General features: G+C 35.3%; 1 protein-coding gene across 2 annotated transcripts; it reads right to left on the reverse strand.

Moving 5' to 3' along the window:
* Positions 1–438: 438 nt before the first annotated feature.
* Positions 439–21,939, reverse strand: LOC128552148 (uncharacterized). Of its 2 annotated transcripts, XM_053533168.1 has the most exons (17): positions 21,879–21,939; positions 21,482–21,570; positions 20,903–21,029; positions 20,170–20,272; positions 19,404–19,459; positions 18,902–19,021; positions 17,623–17,694; positions 17,318–17,416; positions 16,336–16,386; positions 15,085–15,222; positions 14,437–14,514; positions 12,228–12,283; positions 11,469–11,559; positions 10,916–10,971; positions 10,050–10,127; positions 6,473–6,630; positions 439–6,001 (listed from the first exon to the last, which is right to left on the reverse strand). In XM_053533168.1, exons 1-17 carry the CDS (start codon positions 21,915–21,917, stop codon positions 5,961–5,963), a joined length of 1,452 nt encoding a protein of 483 aa, XP_053389143.1. In that variant the 5' UTR covers positions 21,918–21,939; the 3' UTR covers positions 439–5,960. The 2 variants fall into 2 exon arrangements, with proteins under 2 accessions (XP_053389143.1, XP_053389148.1); XM_053533173.1 differs by lacking the exons at positions 21,482–21,570; positions 21,879–21,939 and having other exon boundaries at positions 20,170–20,265.
* Between the last annotated feature and the right edge of the window lie 1,991 nt (positions 21,940–23,930).

Here is a 23,930-nt window from a genome sequence, read left to right on the forward strand (position 1 = left end):
CTGATACATTTGTGAACGAGATGTAGGTCTTTACTTAAATGCAGGTATGGTTGTATTAAATTACCGAATTGATACGTCCTTGAACGAGATGTATGTTCATACAGAAATGACTGCCCCAAAAGTACCAAACTGACTCTTTCCTGAACGAGATGTCGGCCTGTACTTTCCTTCAGGAATTAATGTACAAAAACAGGCAACCTTTCACTGTCAGCAGCTAACAATCTGACTGTACATTTTTCCAAAGATTTTACTTAGGGTGTCATTGGTAAATACGAAGAACAGTAGTGGAGCAAGGACATTACCCTTTAGGTACTACGGAATTTCATAGGGCTTTGTCTGATGTAATGTCTTCCAGGTTGACATATTGAAAGCGGCTTCACATACTATTACATTACATTGATAATACATGTATTCTGTACAGAAATAACACAAAATACGTTCTGCCTGTAAATATGTTTAATAATGTTTTTCTTGTTATAGACAATTTCTTTTAACACATGAACGCTGCAATGAAATATAATAACAAGAGGGCCATGATGGCCCTGTGTCGCTCACCTGAGTACTATTGCTCAAAATGATATGATCGTTTCAAACCAGTCTCATTAGAAGCTGCTAAGTGTATTCATTTAGATAAATAATAAAAGAGGTAATCTGTCATAAATTCAGTCAATGTGTCTTCACTGATTTCCAAGTCCATCTGTTGACATAAATGAAATTTCAGATCAGCATCTTCATTAGTGATATACCCATTTTAATTTGAAATAAAGGGAGGTAGTTTGACATAAAATCAGTCCATAGTTATCTACCCTGATTGTCTCAGTCCAACTTAGGACAATAATGAAATTTCAAATAAGTCCTATAAGTACTTACTGGTATACATCCATTTTGATTACAATCAGGGGAGGTAATAAGATATAAAATAACTCTGGAACCTACGATTGGATCTGGCAGGTTAATCATGGAATCCAAAATTTATTGTTGTTGAAGATATTTTGGAAGTTTGTATCAAATCAAACCATAAATGAAGTCTCTATATGGCTGCAAAAGCCAAAATAGCCAATTTTGGACATTTAAGGGGCTATAACTCTGGAATCCATGATGGAATCTGGCCAGTTCTAGAGAGGAACAAAGATCTTGTGGTGATACAAGTTGTGTGCAAGTTTGGTTAAAATCAAATCATAAATAAAGCTGCTATTATGCAAACAAAGTCAAAATAGCTAATTTTGGCCCTTTCAGGGGCCATAACTCTGGAACCCATAATGGCATCTGCCCAGTTCAAAAAAAGAACCAAGATCTTATGGTGACACAAGTTTTGTGCAAGTTTGGTTAAATCCAAATCATAAATGAAGCCGCTATTGTGCAGACAAGGTCAAAATAGCTAATTTTGGCCCTTTCAGGGGCCATAACTCTGGAACCCATAATGGAATCTGGCCAGTTCAAGAAATGAACCAAGATCTTATGGTGATACAAGTTGTGTGCAAGTTTGGTTAAAATAAAATTATAAATGAAGCTGCTCTTCTGCAGACAAGGTCAAAATAGCTGATTTTGGCCCTTTCAGGGGCCATAACTCTGGAACCCATAACGGAATCTGGTCAGTTCAAGAAATGAACCAAGATCTTATGGTGATACAAGTTGTGTGCAAGTTTGGTTAAAATAAAATTATAAATGAAGCTGCTCTTCTGCAGACAAGGTCAAAATAGCTAATTTTGGCCCTTTCAGGGGCCATAACTCTGGAACCCATAACGGGATCTGTCCAGTTCAAGAAAGGAAACAAGATCTTATGGTGACACAAGTTTTGTGCAAGTCTGATTAAATTTAAATCATAAATGAAGCTGCTATTGTGCAGACAAGGTCAAAATAGGTAAGTCTGTCCCTTTCAAGTCCCATAACTCTGGAACCAATAATGGAATCTGGCCAGTTCAAGAAAGGAACCAAGATCTTGCGGTGATACAAGTTTTGTGCAAGTTTGGTAAAAATCAAATCATGACAAGGTCAAAATAGCTAATTTCGGCCCTTTCAGGGGCCATAACTCTGGAACCCATAATGGGATCTGGCCAGTTCAAGAAAGGAACCGAGATCTTATGGTGATACAAGTTGTGTGCAAGTTTGGTTAAAATAAAATCATGAATGAAACCACTATCGTGCAGACAAGAAATTGTTGACGGAAGCACGGACGATGGGTGATCAGAAAAGCTCACCTTGTCACTATGTGACAGGTGAGCTAAAAACAAAACATATTCAGTGATAAATTTTCTAAAGTATGTCTGGCCATATGCATGTTATTGCAAATTTGATCACCAAAAATTAGTATGATACATACATGTTTATAAAAAGAAATTACTGAGATTACAATAACCATTGCTCACATTTCAATACCGAGACAGAGAGATGAGCAAAATTGATCAGGTATACTGGAAAGCAGTTTTTTTTCAGAACAAACGAATGTTTAAAGCAAAGTTCAAGTCAATGTAAAAACTTATCAAATGTAAAAATTATAAAACAATCAGATTAATCATTTTCGAGAAGGCATTTTTATCATAGAACAAAAGCAGCTACAATGTTTTCATCAAAGCTAGGTCATCTTTTCACCTTCTTCAGTAACTATCATAATACACTGAACTTCCATAGACACTGATCATCTTTTGCCCTTGAAAACTATTTGAAGAGTTGACCAAGGCTAAGGTCTATTTAAATACAAGAGGGTCATGATGACCCTGAATCGCCCACCTAAGTTATATGAGCCACATGTTTACAATGGCAAACTGATGCTAAAATATTAGAAAGTAGGCCTGTAGGTCAAATTCATAGTCACTGAAAGTCAGTTTTAAGACTGGTGTGAAAAACTGTACATGTCATCCAAACTTCAAGGCTGTATCTTAAAAGAACAACGAAGTAGGTCAAGGTCACAGTCAGGTGAACCCTATTCAGTTGGGGTCATCAGGTAATTATGATTAAGCACTCAGGAAATAGGATTTGATAATTTTTGAAGTATTTATTCCTATATAACTCGTATAACAAGTAACCCCCAGGGCGGGGCCTATTTTCACCCCAGGGACATAATCTGAACAATCTTGTACAAGATCCACTAGGCAATGCTACATACCCAATATCAAAGACCTAGGCTCTGAACTTTCAGACAAGATTTTTGTAAAACTTGAGACCCCCCGGGCCAGGACCTCTTTTCACCCCAGGGTTATAATTTGAACAATCTTACTAGAGGACCATTAGATCATGATGTTACGGCTTTACGCCTTGCGGGTTTGGACAAGAAGAATTTTAAAGTTTTTCCTTCCAGATGCCATGGCAACCAGAGTTCTGCATGGAATTCAATTCTTTGAATAATTTTGAAAGGGGGGCCATCCAATGATCATATCTGTGAAGTTTGGTTTAATTCTGCCCAGTGGTTTTCAGTAAGATTTTTTTTAGAAAATGTTAACAGACGGATGACGCACTTTGAGCGGTCACAAAAGCTCACCATGAGCCTTTGGTTCAGGTGAGCTAATAAAAGAGAGAGAAAAGAGAGAGAGAGAGAGAGAGAGAGAGTCTTTTATTCCAACAAGATGAGAAGCATACAATTCACATCATAATAAAAATTATACTAAGATATAATACAGAGAGAGAGAGATCTTTTATTCCATCCAGATGAGAAGCATACAATTCACATCATAATAAAAATTATACTAAGATATAATACATAGACAAAACATATCTATTAATCACAAAAGAAATGAGAAACGATAAAGTGTAAAAGCAATTTACATTGAGATAAATGGCAATTTATAATAGCTAATATTGAATGTTTAAGAGCTAATCAATGATTTCATTTTAAATATACAAAAACAACAATAATAGTGTAAAACATATTACATGTATTAGCTTTCAATATACAACTATTTTCTTTCATATTAAGTAAATGTGTGTAAAATATATTTTACTAAATTTTCATTCATGTATCAATGAAGAATGAACTTTCATTATTGTCCTTTTGGATACTGCATTACAGGGTATTCTAAGTGAAACACAGAATGTAAATAAATACATCAGCAGCAACCCCTAAAAAGAAGAAACTACTACAGTTTTATACAAAAACACTTGATAAATACTGACCATTACAAACTTATTGAAAGCACTGTGTCCACAATGATGCCGACTTTGAAACGATATTGAATGTTTTGAATAGTCCATAAATATTTAACTACTATAACTGCATGAAGTAAGTTTCGTTTTTCATTTAGCTCTAACATATTCACTTTAATAATGACCTAATCTCGAAAGTCGAAAATATTAGACCACATAATGAAAATGTTAAAGTATTATCTCATTATTCATAAGGAAATCCATGAAATATTTGTCTTAAAAGCAAAAATGAAAGATTAAAAAGACAAATAATGCAGGAACTGTTGTGCCATTCTTGTTTTGCACAAACATTTATCTTTAAATAAGATAAGTTAGGCATTACATAATTACACTGCATAATTATGATTTTAATGATGTTGCATATCTATGTTGTACCACAGAAAAGTGGTCTTGGTTTTTCCACATGGTCAATTATAAAAAAAGTTACAATATAAGTTATTTATAGTAACAACTAAGGGAAGTTAATCTTAAAGAAAAAAATAAATAAATTTGCAAGTCCTCACAAAAATCCTTACCAGGTAGAGATTGGTAAAAATACACCACAAAATTGGATGTAACATGCATGTTATACTACAGAAAAGTGGTCTCCATTTTTCCCTACAACTAGTAATGAAAAAATTACAATTTAAACTATTTATAGTAACAAGGGGAAGTAATTCTAAAGTAGGGACCTGTGCATGACACTTCGTCTCATGATCGTGTACAATTGTGCCAAGTTACATCAAAATCCTTCCATGCATGAAGAAGAAATGCTTCAGACAGTCATTCTTGTACCTTTGGCCTCTAAGTGTGACCTTGACCTGGTTCTTGCGCATGACACTCAGTTTCATGGTGGTGATTATTTGTGCCAGGTTATATCAAAATCTCTCCATGCATGAAGAAGAAATGCTACGGACAAAGTTTTCATTCTTGTATCCTTTGACCTCTAAGTGTGACCTTGACCTTAGACCTAGGGACCTGGTTCTTGTGCATGACACTCCGTCTCATAATGGTGAACAAGCTATTTATAGTAACAACAAAGGGAAGTAATTCTAAAGCTGGGACCTGCCCATGACACTTCGTCTCATGATGGTGTACAATTGTGCCAAGTTACATCAAAATCCCTCCATGCATGAAGAAGATAATGCTCTGGACAGTCATTCTTGAATTTGACCTTTGACCTCTAAATGTGACCTTGACCTTACACCTAGGGACCTGGTTCTTGCTCCGTTTCATAATGATGAACAACTGTGCCAAGTTTTATCAAAATCCTCCATGCCTGAGGAAGATATGCTCCGGACAAATTCTGTGGACTCCAGCCCAACCGCCGACCAGGGGTGTTCCCATAATACTTCCTGTTTTTCAAACGAGCGTATAAAATTATGGTAATATGATGAAACTATTTTGCAACTATGCAGAACAACACAGTTCATAGCATAGTCATTAGCTACCAAATGATCATTTCTCATTTTTTAAATTAACAATACAGCTGTTGGGTTGAAAAAAAAGCTCCACCCCTGATGGTCACATTTTTGTACTGGACATCTGATGCAATTTTGGTAGACGGCCACCTTGAGATCATTTCTAAAATATATATTTTTAAAACCATGCTAACAGTTTTTCAGAAGACTTGTACAGATTATCCTTGAATTTTAGTTCTTTAGAAATTGTAGACGGACATCAAGAGATCAGGGCATTTCGCTTAGGTGAGCTAAAAATGCATGCTGCACATTTAATATTGTCGAATATCTAAAATTCTAACAATAGCTTGACTTTTCTTCTACTATACTATACTTTTAGTTCAAAATATAAGACAGTCTTGTAGTGCCGTTACTAACAAATTTTCAAAGGAATCGCTTTTCCAGTTCTTCCTTCTTTTTACTACCTGCAATATGCAAAAATATATTTAAATTAATGTGAAGATCTGAACTGCTTTAAGCTGCACAGAAATTAGTTTCAAAATTTGTTTATAACATCTCTGTAGATAAAATCGAACACACATCTAGTACAGTAGCAGTACTACATTCATCTGTATTATCACTTTAGCCTATATAACATCATTTTTATGCCATTGCCATTATGTCTACATGTGCATGATCAGTCGCCATTTCAAAGTGTCATTTCATAAGGCAAGGCAGATGAACATGATAAAAATTATTACCACTTATTATTTACAATAATTCTTCAGACAAATTAATATGCCAGTAAGTGTATTAATGACATTTGCTTTGATTTTCAATAATTCAGTTCTTGAAAAATATCTGTATAAAATCTGAGTTTGAAAGGAATATCAGCGGAGTTGAATAAAATTAAAATGAATTACTGTAAACTGCAAAAAGGGGGATCCAGTACTTACAGAGATTAATTGCATCAACAGTTGCTTTTCTTTGTGATTTATTCACCACCAACAAACACTCGGCGTCAGCTTCCTGGTACTGGCAACCAGTGTATGACTGGAAGACTGCAAGCAATGCTTCTTTTACCAGTACCTGCTCAATGTACTCTGCAGCTAGGCTGCAATATAAATATTACAAAGTTGAAATGAAAAGCTGCACCAAGATTTATGGTAAGGAAGCCCTCTTGGAGATTCCTGGTTAAGTCATCAGTCATTCTACAATTCAGCTGGAAATTTTTATATGAATATTCTAAACCTAACAGGGTCATAACATGGTTACAATCTACACATTCATTGTCTATGATTTCTCTGTGACAGCAAGTGTTGCAAGTCCATAAGCTGTACATGTGTGTCTATTGAACCATTACTTTCCAAGTTAAGATTATGGAAGAAATTATTGATATGTTGATTTTAGACTTCTTTATACACCTTAAATTTACACCTTATTGATTTACAAAGACTTGAAATGAAATGTAAACCTAATACAACAGGTGGTGCTTGACTATTCAAATTGTTGTTCCATAAATAACAAGAGATCACAGAGTGATCTTGGCGCCCACCAATGTGCCATTTTTGAGTGTTCCAAATTTCAAGACTTACTGACTAGCTCAAGGTCAAATTTCATTTCCGTAAACAACACTGTGCATGTGGTCCAAATTCGAAAGCTGTAGCTTGAGAAATGTGAAAGTAGGTCACTAGATCATTTTCAAGGACGAAATGTGAAAGTAGGTCACTAGGTCAAAATCAAGGTCAAATTACACTTCAGAACACAAATTTATGCATGTGGTCCAAATTTAAAGCCTGTACCTTCAAAAATGTGAAAGTAGGTCACTAGGTCAATGTCAAGGTCAAAGTTTGTTTCGGCACACAATCCTAAGCATGTGGTCTAAATTTGAAGCCTGTAACTACAGAAATGTGAAAGTAGGTCACTAGGTCAATCTTAAGGTCAAAGTTCATTTCGGTACACAAAACTATGCAAGTGGTCCAAATTTGAAGGCTGTAGCTCGAGAAATGTGAAAGTAGGTCACTAGGTCAAAATCAAGGTCAAATTTTATTTCTGAACACAGAACTAAGCATGTGTTCCAAATTTGAAGCCTGTACCTTCAAAAATGTTAGTGTAGGTCACTAGGTCAATGTAAAGGCCTAAGTTTGTTTCGGTACACAAAACTATGCACGTGGTCCAAATTTGAAGGCTGTAGCTTGAGAAATGTGAAAGTAGGTCAGCAGGTCAAAATCAAGGTCAAATTCCAATTCGGAACACAAAACTATGCATGTGGTCCAAATTTGAAGCCTGTACCTTCAAAAATGTGAAAGTAGGTCACTAGGTCAATGTCAAGGTCAAAGTTTTTTTCAGTGCACAAAACTATGCACGTGGTCCAAATTTGAAGGCTCTAGCTACAGAAATGTGAAAGTAGGTCACTAGGTCAAAATCAAGGTCAACTCATGTCAAGGTTCATCTTGCCACTCAAAATTATACATGTGATCCAAATTTGAATGTTGTAGGTTATTGACAAGAAGATTTTAAAATCCTTTCCCTATATAAGTCTATATGAACCATGTGACCCCCCAGGGCGGGGCCATATTTGACCCTAGGGGGATAATTTGAACAAACTTGGTAGAGAACCACTAGATGATGCTACATTACAAATGCCAAAGCCCTAAGCTTTGTGGTTTGGACAAGAAGATTTTCAACGTTTTTCCCTATGTAAGTCTATGTAAACCATGTGACCCCCGGGGTGGGGCCATATTTGACCCTAGGGGGATAATTTGAACAATCTTAGTAGAAGACCACTAGATGATGTCATATACAAAATATCAAAGCCCTAACCCCTGTGGTTTTGAACAAGAGGTTTTTCAAAGTTTTTCCCTATATATGTCTATATAAACCATGTGATCCCTGGGGCGGGGCCATATTAGACCCCAAGGAAATAATTTGAATCATCTTGGTAGAGGACCACTAGATGATGCTTCATACCAAATATCAAAGCCCTAGGCTCTGTGGTTTTGGACAAGAAGATTTTCAAAGTTTTTCCCTATATAAATCTATGTAAATTATAGAAATAAACAAAGGGCCATAACTTACTAAAAAATTGTTGAACCAGTCTGATTTTCGGGGGGACACAACTAGGGTACCGATACATCATTCTGACAAAGTTTGGTCAAAATCCCCCTGGTAGTTTCTGAGGAGATGCGATAACGAGAAATTGTTAACGGACGGAAGGACGGACGGACTGACGGACGGACGGACGGACGGAAGGACGACGGACCACGGACGCAGAGTGATTTGAATAGCCCACCATCTGATGATGGTGGGCTAAAAATATTTCCATAAATGTTAAAGTGTCTTTAGTTTCAATCCAGTATATGCATTAGCTTTGGATAAACAAGTAGTAACAAGCATGCAAAAATTCACCCAAGGTTTTAGCTTACAAAAAAATTCGATGAAATGGTATCTCTATTAAATGGGTTTGTTTCGAGGAATGATAAAGAAATATATCAAGTAAGTTATAGTGATGGCAAATAATTTCATCACTTTAGAACTGAAAAGTAAACTAGAAATGTGTCCATGGGACACAGTTGCCCCCACTACATGACATTAAAATGACAATTTTTTCCCAGGTCAGGGGCCAGAACTCCTACAATACTGAATGAATCCAGATGCGAAACCCCAGGTGCACAACTGCACATGCTGACCAACATTCCTGTAAACTTTGGTGACTCTAGGTCAAATACTTTTGGAGCTACGCACGACACAACATTAAAATGACAAATTTTTTACTAAGTCAGGGGCCATAACTCCTACATGAGTGGATGAATCAGGATGCAAAACCCCAGGTGCACAACTGCACATGCTGACCAACATTCCTGTAAACTTTGGTGACTGTAGGTGAAATACTTTTGGAGTTATGCGCGACACAACATTAAAATGACCATTTTTTTACTAAGTCAGGGGCCATAACTCCTATATGACTGGATGAATCTGGACGCGAAACCCCAGGTGCACAACTACACATGCTGACCAACATGCCTGTAAAGTTTTGTGACTCTAGGTCATATACTTTTGGAGCTAGGTGCGACACAACATTAAAATGACCAATTTTTACAAAGTCAGGGGCCATAACTTCTATATGACTGAATGAATCCGGACGCGAAACCCCAGGTGCACAACTACACATGCTGACCAACATTCCTGTAAAGTTTTGTGACTCTACGTCAAATACTTTCAGAGCTACGCGCGACACAACATTTTCGGAAGGACGGACGGACGGACGGACAAGAGCAAATCTATATGCCCCCCCAAAGTGGTGGGGGCATAAAAATCCAGAATAATGGTGGTGATTTGCACGGGGGCTTACAACTTCACATGTTGATAAATATACATGGAAGGTTTGAAAGATATTTTTTTATTATTATTAATTTTTTTTTTCGGGGAGTGGGGAGTATGTGCGGGGGTTGGCAGTGACAAAGACACAAGGGTGAGTAGAAGAGCTGTACTATTCTTCAAATACTCAAGCTAAAAACTGAATGCAATTCTTACAAAACATCCTTAGCAAATAGGTCTTTTGCCTTCTGATCTTTCATGCCTTCCACCTGACCAGCAGTTGTATATACATGTCTGAAAAACAATGCAAATGTGCAAGCTGATATATCTGCAAGAAATATTCATAATAATATGTGTCTAAATTCTATTTACATAAAAAAAAAATACAGACATGTTAAAGGAATTATTAATCACCCAAACAATATTTAACCAATTTTATTTGCCAAATATATAGAGGATATCTGTTTGTTTTGAGAGAATATGCAATATATCTCACTAAGAAGTGAGAAAATGTGAACATTTTCTAACTTCAAGGTGAGATATAGTCAATATTCACAAAAAAAAAACAAGCAAATTTTCTTTTTACTTTATGCTCAATTACGTCAAGATGTGCATTTTGCAACAATTTTAATCTCAACACGGCAAAGACGCGCATAAACAGACATGACGTCAGACATGTTGTGACGTTAGAAAGACGCACACAACATAAAGTTCCATTTTGTTTTATTTTTTGCTGCAAAACGTTATGAAATTCTCATTAAGTAAAATAATTTGAATCGAGAAATATACTATAAAGAACAAAGTGCGACTACAATTTTCATCCTGTTTTAAGTAAATACTTTAGAATTCATACACTATATAAGAGGGGGCGGAGATATATATATATTTAACTGATAGAATACAGTATTTCATTAGTTAGCATAAAATAAAAACATAACTATATGCAAGTACCACAATAATAATCAACAGTCGCTCTAATCAATTTTCAACATGTTCACTTCATTTTACAAAAACAGTAATATTTTTTATGATGCCTATATTTAATTATTTGATGCATAATGTCATAATTGCAAAACAATTACCCTGAAGCATTTTTGTAGAAAATCTTCTTAACATTATATCGTATAGTTTCTATTGCCTGAAAAGAGAATGTGGAAAATTCATACTGCAAACAAATAATAATGTAATCAGAATGTGTCGAAAACTGTAAAACTTAGTCGCTTAAAAATGCTAAAATCAAAAAAAAAGAAAAAGAGAAAGGGAACAAATGAAAACAATAGCTCTGCCAAGCAGGGCAATATACGTCCGAAGGGTTACATCAAAGGATGGAAGCAAAATTTGAAAAACTTGATTGTTGAAGCCAAAGAACAGGAACAACAAAGAAATCACAATTCCACAAAAAAATCCTTACCAGGAAAAGGTAAGTCAAACACCTAAAAATTAGAGTAGTTCAAGAGTTACAGAGAGGATAAAAAACAAACTGGTATGACCTTTGAACCCTAAGTGTATCTTTGACCTTGAAGCGAGACATCCAAAACTTGCACTCTAATATTTTAGGTTCAACTATGGGGCAGACCTCAAAAAATGTTAAGAAACCAGCAAAGGTAGGATCATACAAGGATATCATGTACTCACTGGTGGACTAAATACTACAAATCCATATCCATGTAATGCATTGCTCTGACCCTTCAAAAATCTGTAGTGGCTTTTCAACCAAGGTTCTTCTCTGAAATCATATGTTTGTTCCATTAGCTATAAATATTGAGCCTTCTGTCTTAGATTATGCTGATAATCAATCAACAACAGCTGTCCATAAGACAACCAATGGACTATTCAAAATATTGTCCAAGAAGCAGGAAAATATTACCCAAAATATCTATATGAAAGTTTAAACCAAGTACCTGCATTGCTAAACTTTAACCAGAAGTTTTTAGTTCAAAAGGGGACACATTTTAACCAAAATGCATGTCACAGCTATGGGACTTCAAGCAATCATCTAGTTCTATAACCCCAATGGCACATGTGGAGTTTCAACTTAAAATCTGCATCTGTTCTGCAGCTAGTAACTGCACGCACTTTTAACAAGAATTTTTTAAGTCCAAAAGGGGGCATAATTTGCCCAAAATACATGTCATAGTTATAGGACTTCATCCAGTGAGGTTGGCAATTGATAGAGAAAAAGAAAAAAGTTTCAAATCTTTATGCCTTTAAATTAGCTGTATGTACTTGCACTACTTGCACACAAACCTTTAGCCTGGATTGAATAGAATATATTCTTCAAATAGTAAAGCTAAAAGTAATGATAAATTTGAAAAGAACCTATGAAATAATTAAGTCACAGGTTAATCAAATGAAAAGAAGCTACATGTAGCTATAGTTCATATGTTTATTTACCTCTGTTTCTCAGTAACTGCAACAATACACTGCAGCCTTGATACTGCAAATGTCATCTGCAACAAAGAGGAAGACAATTATGAGAAACAAATGCTGTGCAATACAACAATGGAAAAAAAAGCATATATATGGTTTTTAAGTTTTTCTCTTAGTCTAATCACTAACTTGTGAGATGAATAATTTGTGATAAAATTTTGTACATGTCGACTTTTGTAAAAAAAAAAAAAAAAAAAACAAGAGGGCCATGATGGCCCTATATCGCTCACCTGTTATCATTGCACTTGAGGACAAGAAGGTCCTCAGAAAAAATATCTAAGTCCAAAGGACAGGAACAACAAAGGGAAGAAATTTAACCAAAAAGAAAACAAAATTCTTACAAGGTACAGATATGTCAAAATACACCTAAAAATTGGAGGTACCATCCATGTTGTACCACAGAAAAGTGGTCTCGGTTTTTCCCTACAGCCAATAATAAGAAAGTTACTAAAAATAAGCTATTTATAGTAACGTAAAAGGGAAGTAATTAAAAAAACAATTATTGTAAGTGAACAAAAGAAGGATCTGCCAAATAAATCTGTTGACATAAATGAAATTTCAGATCAGTATCTTCATTAGTTACGGAGATATACCCATTTTAATTTGAAATAAAGGGAGGTAATTTGACATAAAATCAGTCCATAGTTATCTACCCTGATTGGCTCAGTCCAACTAATGACAATAATGAAATTTCAAATAAGTCCTATAAGTACTTACTGATGTAAATCCATTTTGATTACTATCAGGGGAGGTAATCAGATATAAAATAACTCTGGAACCTACGATTGGATCTGATTTGTCATGGAATCCAAGATTTATTGTTGCTGAAGATATTTTGGAAGTTTGTATCAAATAAAACCATAAATGAAGTATCTATATGGCTGCAAAAGCCAAAATAGCCAATTCTGGACCTTTAAGGGGCCATAACTCTGGAACCCATGATGGAATCTGGCCAGTTCAAGAAAGGAACCAAGATCTTGTGGTAATACAAGTTGTGTGCAAGTTTGGTTAAAATCAAATCATAAATGAAGTTGCTATTGTGCAGACAAGGTCAAAATAGCTAATTTTGGGCCTTTCAGGGGCCATAACTCTGGAACCCATTAAGGGATCTGGCCGGTTTAAAAAAGGAACCGAGATCTTATGGTGACACAAGTTTTGTGCAAGTTTGATTAAATTCAAATCATAAATGAAGCTGCTATTGTGCAGACAAGGTCAAAATAGCTAATTCTGGCCCTTTCAGGGGCCAAAACTCTGGAACCCATAAAGGAATTTCACCAGTTGAAGAAAGGATCCAAGATCTTATAGTGACACAAGTTGTGTGCAAGTTTGGTTAAAATAAAATCATAAATGAAGCTGCTATTGTGCAGACAAGGTCAAAATAGTTAATTCTGGCCCTTTCAGGGGCCATAACTCTGGAACCCATAATGGAATTTCACCAGTTGAAGAAAGGATCCAAGATCTTATGGTGACACAAGTTGTGTGCAAGTTTGGTTAAAATAAAATCATAAACGAAGCTGCTATTGTGCAGACAAGGTCAAAATAGCCAATTCTGGCCCTTTCAGGGGCCATAACTCTGGAACCCATATTGGAAACTGGCCAGTTCAAGAAAGGAACCAAGATCTTATGGTGATACAAGTTGTGTGCCAGTTTGGTAAAAATCAAATTATAAATAAAGCTGCTATTGTGCAGACAAGGTCAAAACAGCTAATTTTGACCCTTTCAGGGGCCATAACTCTGGAACCCATAAAGGGATCTGGCCAGTTCAAGAAAGGAACCAAGATCTTATGGTGATACAAGTTGTGTGCAAGTTTGGTTAAAATAAAATCATAAATGAAACCACTATCGTGCAGACAAGAAATTGTTGACGGACGGACGGACGCACGCACGCACGCACGGACGGACTGACGACGGACGACGGACGAAGGGTGATCACAAAAGCTCACCTTGTCACTATGTGACAGGTGAGCTAAAAAAAAGAGAGTCATTTTGCATGTGCAGCAGATGACTGAAATGAAGTTAATCAAATTTGACAAATCTTTGCACAAATGACTACTCAGCTATCACTGTGTCACATTTTCGATATAGTTTAATGCAATTTTTAAAATATAAGGGTCAATAGGGTGGTAAATAACTGATATAGACATTTTTTTGTGCATGTGGAATGAATACTTACATGATGTATTGCAGTTTGTGAATTTATGAAGAAACCATCTTCTATACACACATCATCATCATCATCATCACTGTAGCTCTAAAACAAAGTATACATGTGGTGACCTTACAAAGTATATATACATAAATATCTAACATACAAACTCTAACATATATACATTTAAGAAGTATTATGTTGAAACAATTTTATTTTTAAAATGGAATTAAAACAAGTTTTCAGATATCATAACTTAGTGATTGCTACAGGTTCATTTCAGTTTTAAAGATGACTTGTATTTAAGATATTTTGTGTTATTCTTCCAACCGCTTTACCACTGGACTCAAGAAATAATTTCTATGAAAAAATTCCCATATATTCAAAGCATTCAAAAAAATCAAAGAGGTGCACGGGACATAAACTGATTCACTGTATATCAAGATACCAAAACTCATTTCGTTTAGGCATTTGAAGCAATAAATCTTTTTTTATAGTTAAATGCAAGGAAAGGAAACAAACCAACATTTCTATATTAAAAGTAAATACAGCATATTCTTTCTATCAGTCATCTGACCTTCCAAAAATTTCAAAACTACAAAAACATGTATCTATGAGACAACAGATTTTCATTTCACAGAAATTAAATCATGTCAAAGATATTTTGCAAAATACCTGGTGTATGTAATCTGGAATGATAAATTTAAACACAGATGAATTGTCACCACCATCTTCACAAGCAGACTTTGTAGGCTGGAAGGTTTTCTTCTGCTGTTTAAGTGGTGCATAGACAAAAGATGTCCTTGGATGTTTCTACAAAATTTTTGCAAAATCAAATAAGCCAACAGTTTATCTCATTTATGTGTATTGGATTATATTAACATTTTTAAACTAGATGCCTATGGGCAATATGTTGACACCCTTTCTCCTTGAGGCATATGTCAAATGAAAAATGATTTCAAAAAGTTACAATATAAGTTATTTACAGTTACAAAAAAGGGAAGTAAATCTCTAAAAAAATATAATTCAACACAAAAATCCTTACCAAAATCCCTCCATGCATGAAAAAGAAATGCTCCGGACAAAGTCATTCTTGTATGTGATCTTTGACCTCTAAGTGTGACCTTGACCTTAGACCTAGGGTCCTGGTTCTTGCGTATGACACTCAGTCACATGGTTGTGAAAATTTGTGCCAAGTTACATCAAAATCCCTCCATGCATGAAGAAGAAATGCTATGTAAAAAAGCATTATTGAATTTAACCTTTGACCTTCAAGTGTGACCTTTGAGATAGGAACCTGCGATTTGTACACACTCCGTCTCACTGAGGTTAACACTCATGCCAAATAAAAATGTGATTGCTCCATGCATGTCAAAGGTATGGTCCAGACAAACAAATCCGGATGGACGAATGCATGCACATACACTGAACAGCTGTTTGGACAACTTTGTCTTTGCTTCCACAAGCGGGCTTGGCAAAAAGTATATTTGATCTAAGGCTAACTGGCTTATTTTTTTTTATCTAACATCGCACTGATACAATTATGTATAAGGCAGTCTGAAAGACAGTTCAATCCCCCGCCACTGTTATGAATGGTGAAAGGAAAATCCTTCGACCTTTAGCTGTGACCTTGACCTTGAACAGATATGACTGACTCATGAATTCTGCACAACGTCTTGGTGAGGTGATCATTTGACCAAAGATGGATACCATTTCTATAACCCCCACCACCTGTGGCGGGGGATTAAAAATGGCAATTTCAACCTCTACTGGTGGAGGAAGAACAAGGTGCCACTCCAATCAAATTTCATCATGAATGGGAACCTGGGTAGAACCACTTATCATTCCTAAGCAAGCTGGATAGCTTATTTTCACTTTATCAAATTTAAAACCCTGGTTTCACACACAGATAAAATAAATACCTACCAAGAACTCTTTTTGGCGTAGACCACGTAGACCACGTTTCCTCTTTAATCCCTGAAAAAAAAAAAAATCACTGTGACAGAAAGGAAAAGGTATGCTTAATTTTTCATGTTTTAAATTTATATAGAGGATATTACACGAGTGTCTTTCCACACTGAATTTATTAAACAAGTTGAATAAAATGATAAAATGCGAGGCTCTGCCGAGCATTTTATCAATTTTATTCAACGAGTTTAATAAATTCAATGTGGAAAGTCACAAATGTAATATTCTTTTTATCACATGTTTTATGTAATGACTTTATTTACACTCCCGCGACATCAAACATGTGATAATTTGCTTTAAATGTACATTGGAAAGGTTTCAATCTAAGGAGTGTCCTCTGAAATTTAAGAAAGCACTTAAAAACAAGGATCTGCGTTCAATAAATGCTTAATGCCCCCAGTGGCATCATGTCGATACATTTTGTACCCAAGTCCAAATGAAGTCAAGGTCAAACTGAGGTCAGGTGATGTCTGAAGATGAGGAATGGTCACAGATTACATGCGCATTAGTATCAAGTCATTCTAGTAAGGGGTATTGATTCTAGACGAAACAGTCCCATTTGGTTGACCTTGTAGGACGGACGGATGAACCAACAAACGAACAGACAGACAGGAAATCACTATATGCCTGCCACATCAGTTGATGTGGGGCCATAAAAATCTAAATAATTACCATTATCAATAAAAAAAAACATGTATCAGCATGGGTTTGATCATACCATGTAATGAAATATATGATAAGCCTCAGTTTATGTATCACCACATTAAAAGGGTATTATAATTCCTGAAATGTCAGACAGATAACAAGGTCAAGATGCAATACGGAAACTACCCTCAATAACTTCCAACATTTTCATAGGTTATATCTGTTTCGATCACAGAAATGACAAAAAATGATCATAGGTATGATTTAAAGATGATTGAAAGAAACAAAAACAAACTTTTTCAATATAGACATCAGTGTCCATTTTCCAAGTGTCCTGATCAATGACAATAACATCTGTGTCCAACTTCGTCGACTGCTGCAGTTTTTCCATAACCTGAAGTAAATTTACCTAGTTATTTTGTTGGGTTTAACATCAAGCCCACACAGTTAAAGGTCATTTTAGGCAACTAAGACCATATTTCAGATTTTTTTTTAATAAGAAATTTTTTTGAAAAAATTACATACACTGATATGAAATAGTTTACTGTTTCAAGAGTAAATGAACAATAACATACAGAATAATACTAATAGTTAAATTACCTCCTGTCTGCTTGTCCACACAATACCCTTTTCTTCTGTCTTTAAAGCTGACACTGACAGTTGGTTATTCGGCTGGATATAAAAAGATAACTAGAAATGTGTCCATGGGACACAGATGCCCCCACTAAGTGAAAAAGGACACAAATGTTTTCCTAGGTCAGGGGCCATAACTCCTACAATACTGAATAAATCCAGATGCGAAACCCCAGGTGCACAACTGCACATGCTGACCAACATTCACGTAAACTTTGGTGAATCCAGGTCAAATACTTTTGGAACTACGTGTGACACAACATTAAAATGACCAATCTTTAACTAAGTCTGGGGCCATAACTCCTACGCGACTGAATGACTGCACAACTGCACATGCTTACTAACATTCCTGTCTACTTTGGTGACTCTAGGTCAAATACTACGCTGACACAACATTAAAATGACCAATTTTTTACTAAGTCAGAGGCCAACCTCCTACAAGACTGAATAAATTCGGATGCGAAACCCCAGGTGCACAACTACACATGCTGACCAACTTTCCTGTAAAGTTTTGTGACTCTATGTTAAATACTTTTGGAGCTAGGCGCGACACAACATTAAAATGACCAATTTTTACAGTCAGAGGCCATAACTCCTACACGACTGAATAAAACTAGACGTGAAACCCCAGGTGCAAAACTTCACATGTTGACCAACATTCCTGTGAAGTTTTGTGACTCTACCTCAAATACTTTTGGAGCTAGGCGCGACACAACATTCTCGGAAGGACGGACGGATGGATGGACAAAGGCAAATCTATATGCACCACACAAAGTTGGGGCATAAAAATCAATTTGAATTCTCTATGATACATATTAAAATGCCTGATTTGTATTCTCCCTAAAACATGTAAGAATTTGGTCATCTTCCTAGAAAAGTAGATAACTAATACAAGGAAATTTAGGTACTATATATTCCCTGCTAAGTTTGTTTTTTGAAAGACCGGACTATATTTTGAAAGATACCTTATTTTAAAACATACAAATTTTATATACAAAGGACCATGTAATGGTTTGTTGGTACCCTTTTTTTTATATCAAAATCAAGGGTAAAGCTCTGCCCTATAGTTAAACATATCAATTTCATGAAGACCCATAAATGGGTTACTTTGTTTTGTGGGTAATTATAATTTTAAAACGAGAGCTGTTGGAGACAAAGTCCAAAAAAGGAGCATCACTTTGTAAATGTGAAAAACAGGTTCAGGGAACCTGTATAATACATTATTATTTAAATCTAGAGTACATACCCAAAAATCAACTTTACACAACCTGCAGACAAATTCTTCACCATCATTCATATCTGCGACATCATCAGCAAGGCAGTATGGTTTAAAGTGGTACCATCTATGGCATTTACTACACTGCATCTGCAATTACTCATAATAATTAGCCAACAAAAATGTGAAAAAAATGCAAAAAGACATGAATGCTCATCTAAATTGTGACATAAGATAAGAATGAAATAAAACACTAGTTGAAGCAGTGGACACTGAGAAGGAAGACAAAATAGTTACTGAAAATAGGCTGAAATATTAAGACAAAAGCCAAAAGATCTAAATAAGGGTAAATTTGAAAAAAATCTTGTGAGATTTGATGAGTCTGGGTCAAATACCTTTTTAGATATAATAAAAATTCAGACACATGATGGACTGATGGTGGACAATGGCAACTCTAAGAGCCCTCCCCCAACAAGAAAAAAAAAAAAAATAAAATAAACATTTGGGGTCACAAAAGAAGAAAAGTGCTCACTTTATCATCATCTTCTATTACAAAGCCGCACTTTGGGCAACAGTCTGTTAGGTAATCTGTAAATAATGAAAATAAATATTACAGGAGAAACCAAAAAAAAGACAGCAAGCTTGACTATTTAGATGTCTGATAGTGAAATAAAGAATACCTGAGGAAAGTCCAGCTATCACTTCAGTGTTAAATACCCTAAATATGGATGATGATAATGATGATAACAATTTCATAGATTTAGTCAGATCAGTTTAGCATAACCAAGACGTAAGTGCATAATTTTTAAGTGTATCAACTGGACATATTTCTGGTGTAAAATACCATTTGTCACTTAATGTGGGGGTTCATTTTGAACTAATTAAAATTAAAATCGAATCCTTTTAGTAGAAATAGATACAAAATTGATCTGAAATTCTAAGAAAATATATGCAACTACTGTCCTCTATTCATTTGATAGGTGAAAGTTTTGACTGCTGACCCGCAAGTCATCCAATATACAGTTTACAATAATATGTATGATGAAAGCTAAGTTTTGGACAGAATAGCATTCTGGAAAAGTTTAAAGGGCCATAACTTGTAGGCCTAGAATGGTTTACATACTGCCCTTTGTCCAGTTAAAGCTAAAAAACATTTAGCTAAATGGTTTTTATAAATATTTCTCATACATAAGAGAAAAACTTCTTTCCAACTTCACTATGTCCTATTTTGTATATTGTAAATGCCCAGTACCGACATAGATATAATACTACAATTCCATACAAATTCACAATCTTACGTTCAAATAACATGATTCTACTTGCAACGGACTTCCTCATTTTTGTAAGATCTGTGTTGTCAATACCAGTCATGTTCATAGATAGTAGGTGTCTTTCTGCAAACTGAAAAATGGAAGAAGACTTAAATGGGTATTTTTGCTATAAAAAACATATGTCCCCCCCTATTTATAGTATTTATACTGTAAGCTCTAGCGTCCATTTTGTGCAGCAAAGCAGATCGTGTCAGCATTATGCAAAACTAAGCTTGGTACCTATCATTAAAGTGAAGTTTCACTGAAATCTGACCAGCAGTTTGACAGGTGAAAGTTGGAAAAAAAATTTCTGACGGTCTTTAGCTCAAGCGACCACTTTGTGCAGTGAAGCACAACATGTCAGTGATATGCATAACTTGGCTTGGTATTAATGAATTAAAGTTTCGTCGAAATCCCAAACAAGCTTTATGGGACAGACAAACAGATTGCAAAGGCCTAAATAATAAGTCTCCAACCATCTATGTGGGAGACATAATAAGGGGACAAACAATTCCTATAATATGCACAGGTCCATTGCATATGAAATTTATTCAAAGCTGAATAACATCAAAACCAAGAATCAACTTTTAACAGTAATCATTTATTTATTACTTCAGTTTATTTCTTGAATAGAATTATTTTCCAAACTTTTTATTCAGGGAGCATTAGCAGAACAGACACATATGAAGGCCACTGTAAGATATATAATATGAATACTTACCATCATGCAATACACACCACAGTTGAAACTATCTGACTGTATTGTATGTGGTCTCGTATTAATACTCCAGTCATCTGAAATGTCATCAGCACCAGGCCAGCGAGTTTTGTATCTTGTAATAAAGTTCCTGTTGATTAAATGCCTGCCATTAGAACACACTGGATCTGGTACAATCCATTCTTTAACAATATAATTTGCTAATGACTTGTAAAAATTGCGTCATTGCAATGTGAATAAAAATATTTGGAGAAAATGTTACTCTGGAAATCTGAAGTATTTACGTTCTTCAAATAAACACGTATCAGTGGATTCTGTACAGTAGCTGAGTGTAATGTTTGGGATTTTAACTAAAATGTCACTATTTTACATATCAAGTGGCACTGCAGTTATATTGTTATCATTTCAACAAGTAAATCATTGTACAGATCCACATAAAGTTTTCAATATCACAACTGACTGTATCATTAACTTTCAAACTGATACAAATGTAATTTCAAAATGAAATGTACTAAATTATTCTAAAGGATAATGTCTTTTGTTCAATTAACAATTTTGAAAGCATTGAAAGGGCAAACTAACTTCCAGCTTAATAGAATATTCTGCATCTCTTCTTCCCTCTCCATTGACGGATTAAAGAAAAACAAAGTGGAAGACATCATATCAGCAATCTACATAAAAGAAATTCATGCAACATTCAAGTACAAAATTAATGTCAATTTTATTAACATGCACAAGCAGATAAACAAAGAAATAAAACAAATACTAAACCACACTTTAGATATCCCTCAATAATGGACAAAAACACAATACTGATACTATATCACCAGCTAATATTTAAGACAGACTAAAAAACAATGCTTCCTGTGAGCTCTTTTAACAGAATTAGGTTTTTATTTTTAAAATGTTCTTATAATTCACCATACAAAAGTCATTAAATGAACAACACAATCCAATGGACCAGTAATAGTTTACTCACAATCAGTGTCCAGTGGGAACCTCTTCCATAAATACCCATCACTGCTTCACAATCATTCAGCTGCAATTTGATACCAAAACCTAGATCAATAGGTTGCAAGATAAAACATTTGTTAGTAAAGCTGATATTTCTGTAAATTAATTGAGACTTTAAGAAGTTAGAACAGATTAATAACTAGAGATGCTTTTGAGAAAAGCGCATGTCTCCCACAACTGCCCCTATGAAAAATGTCTAGTTTCTCTAGATGGTTTAGACGAGTTGATCCAATTAGATGGTCTGGATGAGTGGATCCAATCAGTAATTCAAGGGCCATAAATCAAAAGTGCCTGGGCGGATCTGGCTAGTTATCGAACTTGGCTAAGGTCTTATGGCCAAAAACATTTTGTTCAAGTTTGGTGAAGATTGGATGAAAAATGTTCGAATTTGGAGGAGCAGACTTGTTATAAAATTGTGTTTTCGCTAATGTCATGGACCATAACTCCAAAATGCCTAACTGATTGGCTAGTTATCAAACCTGGCCAAGGTCTCATGGTCAAACACATTTGTTCAAGTTCGGGAGATGGATAAATGTTTTGAATTAGAGGGCGGACAAGAGTACGAAGCTTGATTTTGGTAATTCAGGCCCATAAATCCCTGAAGCCTGGACCTTTGGCTAGTTATCGACTTGGCCGGGTCTTATGTCACACACATTTGTTTTAAGTTTGTTGAAAATCGGATGAGAATGTTCACTTAAGGGTGCGGACAAGCTGTTGTACAGACACACCACGACTGATAATCAATATGTCTCTCCCACCACTGTGTGGTGGAAGACAAATAAATACCTTTAAGTTTCATTGTTTCTCTTATCCTGGGATCGTATGTGCCCAGTACTATGCCTCTCATTGTTAATGCAGTAATCCGTATTTTCTGCCCTTGTCATTTTTCTTGATTTGGGTAGCATTTCCAGGCCTCAATCACCACAATCCATTCAGAGCTCATTATGCCATCACTAATTAGTTCAATTTCAATTTCATCTAACTGGTCAATTCTATTTCTTCATTCAATGTTCCTGATACTAAGTCTAAAGATAATTTACAGTTTAATAATTAGAGATTTATTCCTGGTAATAAGCATCGGGTTTGAAGTTGTAGACACTAAAAAAATTTACACTACATCTAAATAAAAGTGTCCTATTACGTTAACTTTTGAAATCAAATATGTCATAAAGACAGGCTCTGGTTATTCTCAAAGTTTAAGCACCAGTAAATTGGCAAAGATACTCACTTATCTGTCAACCAACGAGTTTCCATTAAGAACCTTAGATCTCAGATCTTAACAGATATCCGATACTTGGCACTGAACTCCAAACTCTCTATCAAGTTGCCCAAACTTTTTCAACCATCCTCAGCTAAAAGAATTGATGGTATTTAGAGCATGAATATTAACTCCAGGCAGAAACCTTACGTCAATTGTTCCGATTTTCGATGTTGCCATAATTCAACACAGGTAATTTTAGCTACACAAATTCATGAAGAGCATTGAAATTTAAGACAGACTCCTTTGATAATACATGTTTGATTTCACATATTTGTTTATCTACTACTTTAGTAGGTTTCCCTTGCATCTGATTATAATAGAACAACTAATTGGATTAGTGCAGTGGCATACACAAGTCCCTAACCGAGTGGCCCTAACCTTAACGTTTTTTGTAATCGGTGGCCAAGACAAGGACATCTTTTGGAAGATGCACTGCAGCATATTTCTATTTCTTAAATAAGAAGTGATACTGGCAATGGCAATACAACGTCCTCTACTTATATAAACTTTATAGTGTTGATCACTTTGCTGTAACAACCATGATCAACTAAACGAGCTTTCCTTCGACAACATGCTCAACTTTCCAGTTTCAAATCCAGTACTGCAATACTTTTGAAGAATTAAGCAAAACTTTACCACATTTTCTAAGTCCAATGGGGGCTATTTGCCAATGTGCATGGTCGAGTATGGAACTGATGGCTACACATTATTTTATAATCCAAAGACACTGTGATGTTTCAATTCAATATCTGCATA

Source organism: Mercenaria mercenaria, chromosome 2 (assembly GCF_021730395.1).
Source record: "Mercenaria mercenaria strain notata chromosome 2, MADL_Memer_1, whole genome shotgun sequence".
NCBI classification, from domain to species: domain Eukaryota; kingdom Metazoa; phylum Mollusca; class Bivalvia; order Venerida; family Veneridae; genus Mercenaria; species Mercenaria mercenaria.

Bases quoted from the DNA above. Each gene is read 5' to 3' on its own strand.
- LOC128552148 (XM_053533168.1), bottom strand. From the start codon at position 21,917: ATGGGTATTTATGGAAGAGGTTCCCACTGGACACTGATT. The intron at 17,417-17,622 runs GTAATTTAACTA...AATTTACTTCAG, and splicing joins TGTGGACAAGCAGACAGGAG to GTTATGGAAAAACTGCAGCA. The intron at 6,002-6,472 runs GTAAGTACTGGA...TGCATATTGCAG, and splicing joins TGTTGATGCAATTAATCTCT to GTAGTAAAAAGAAGGAAGAA.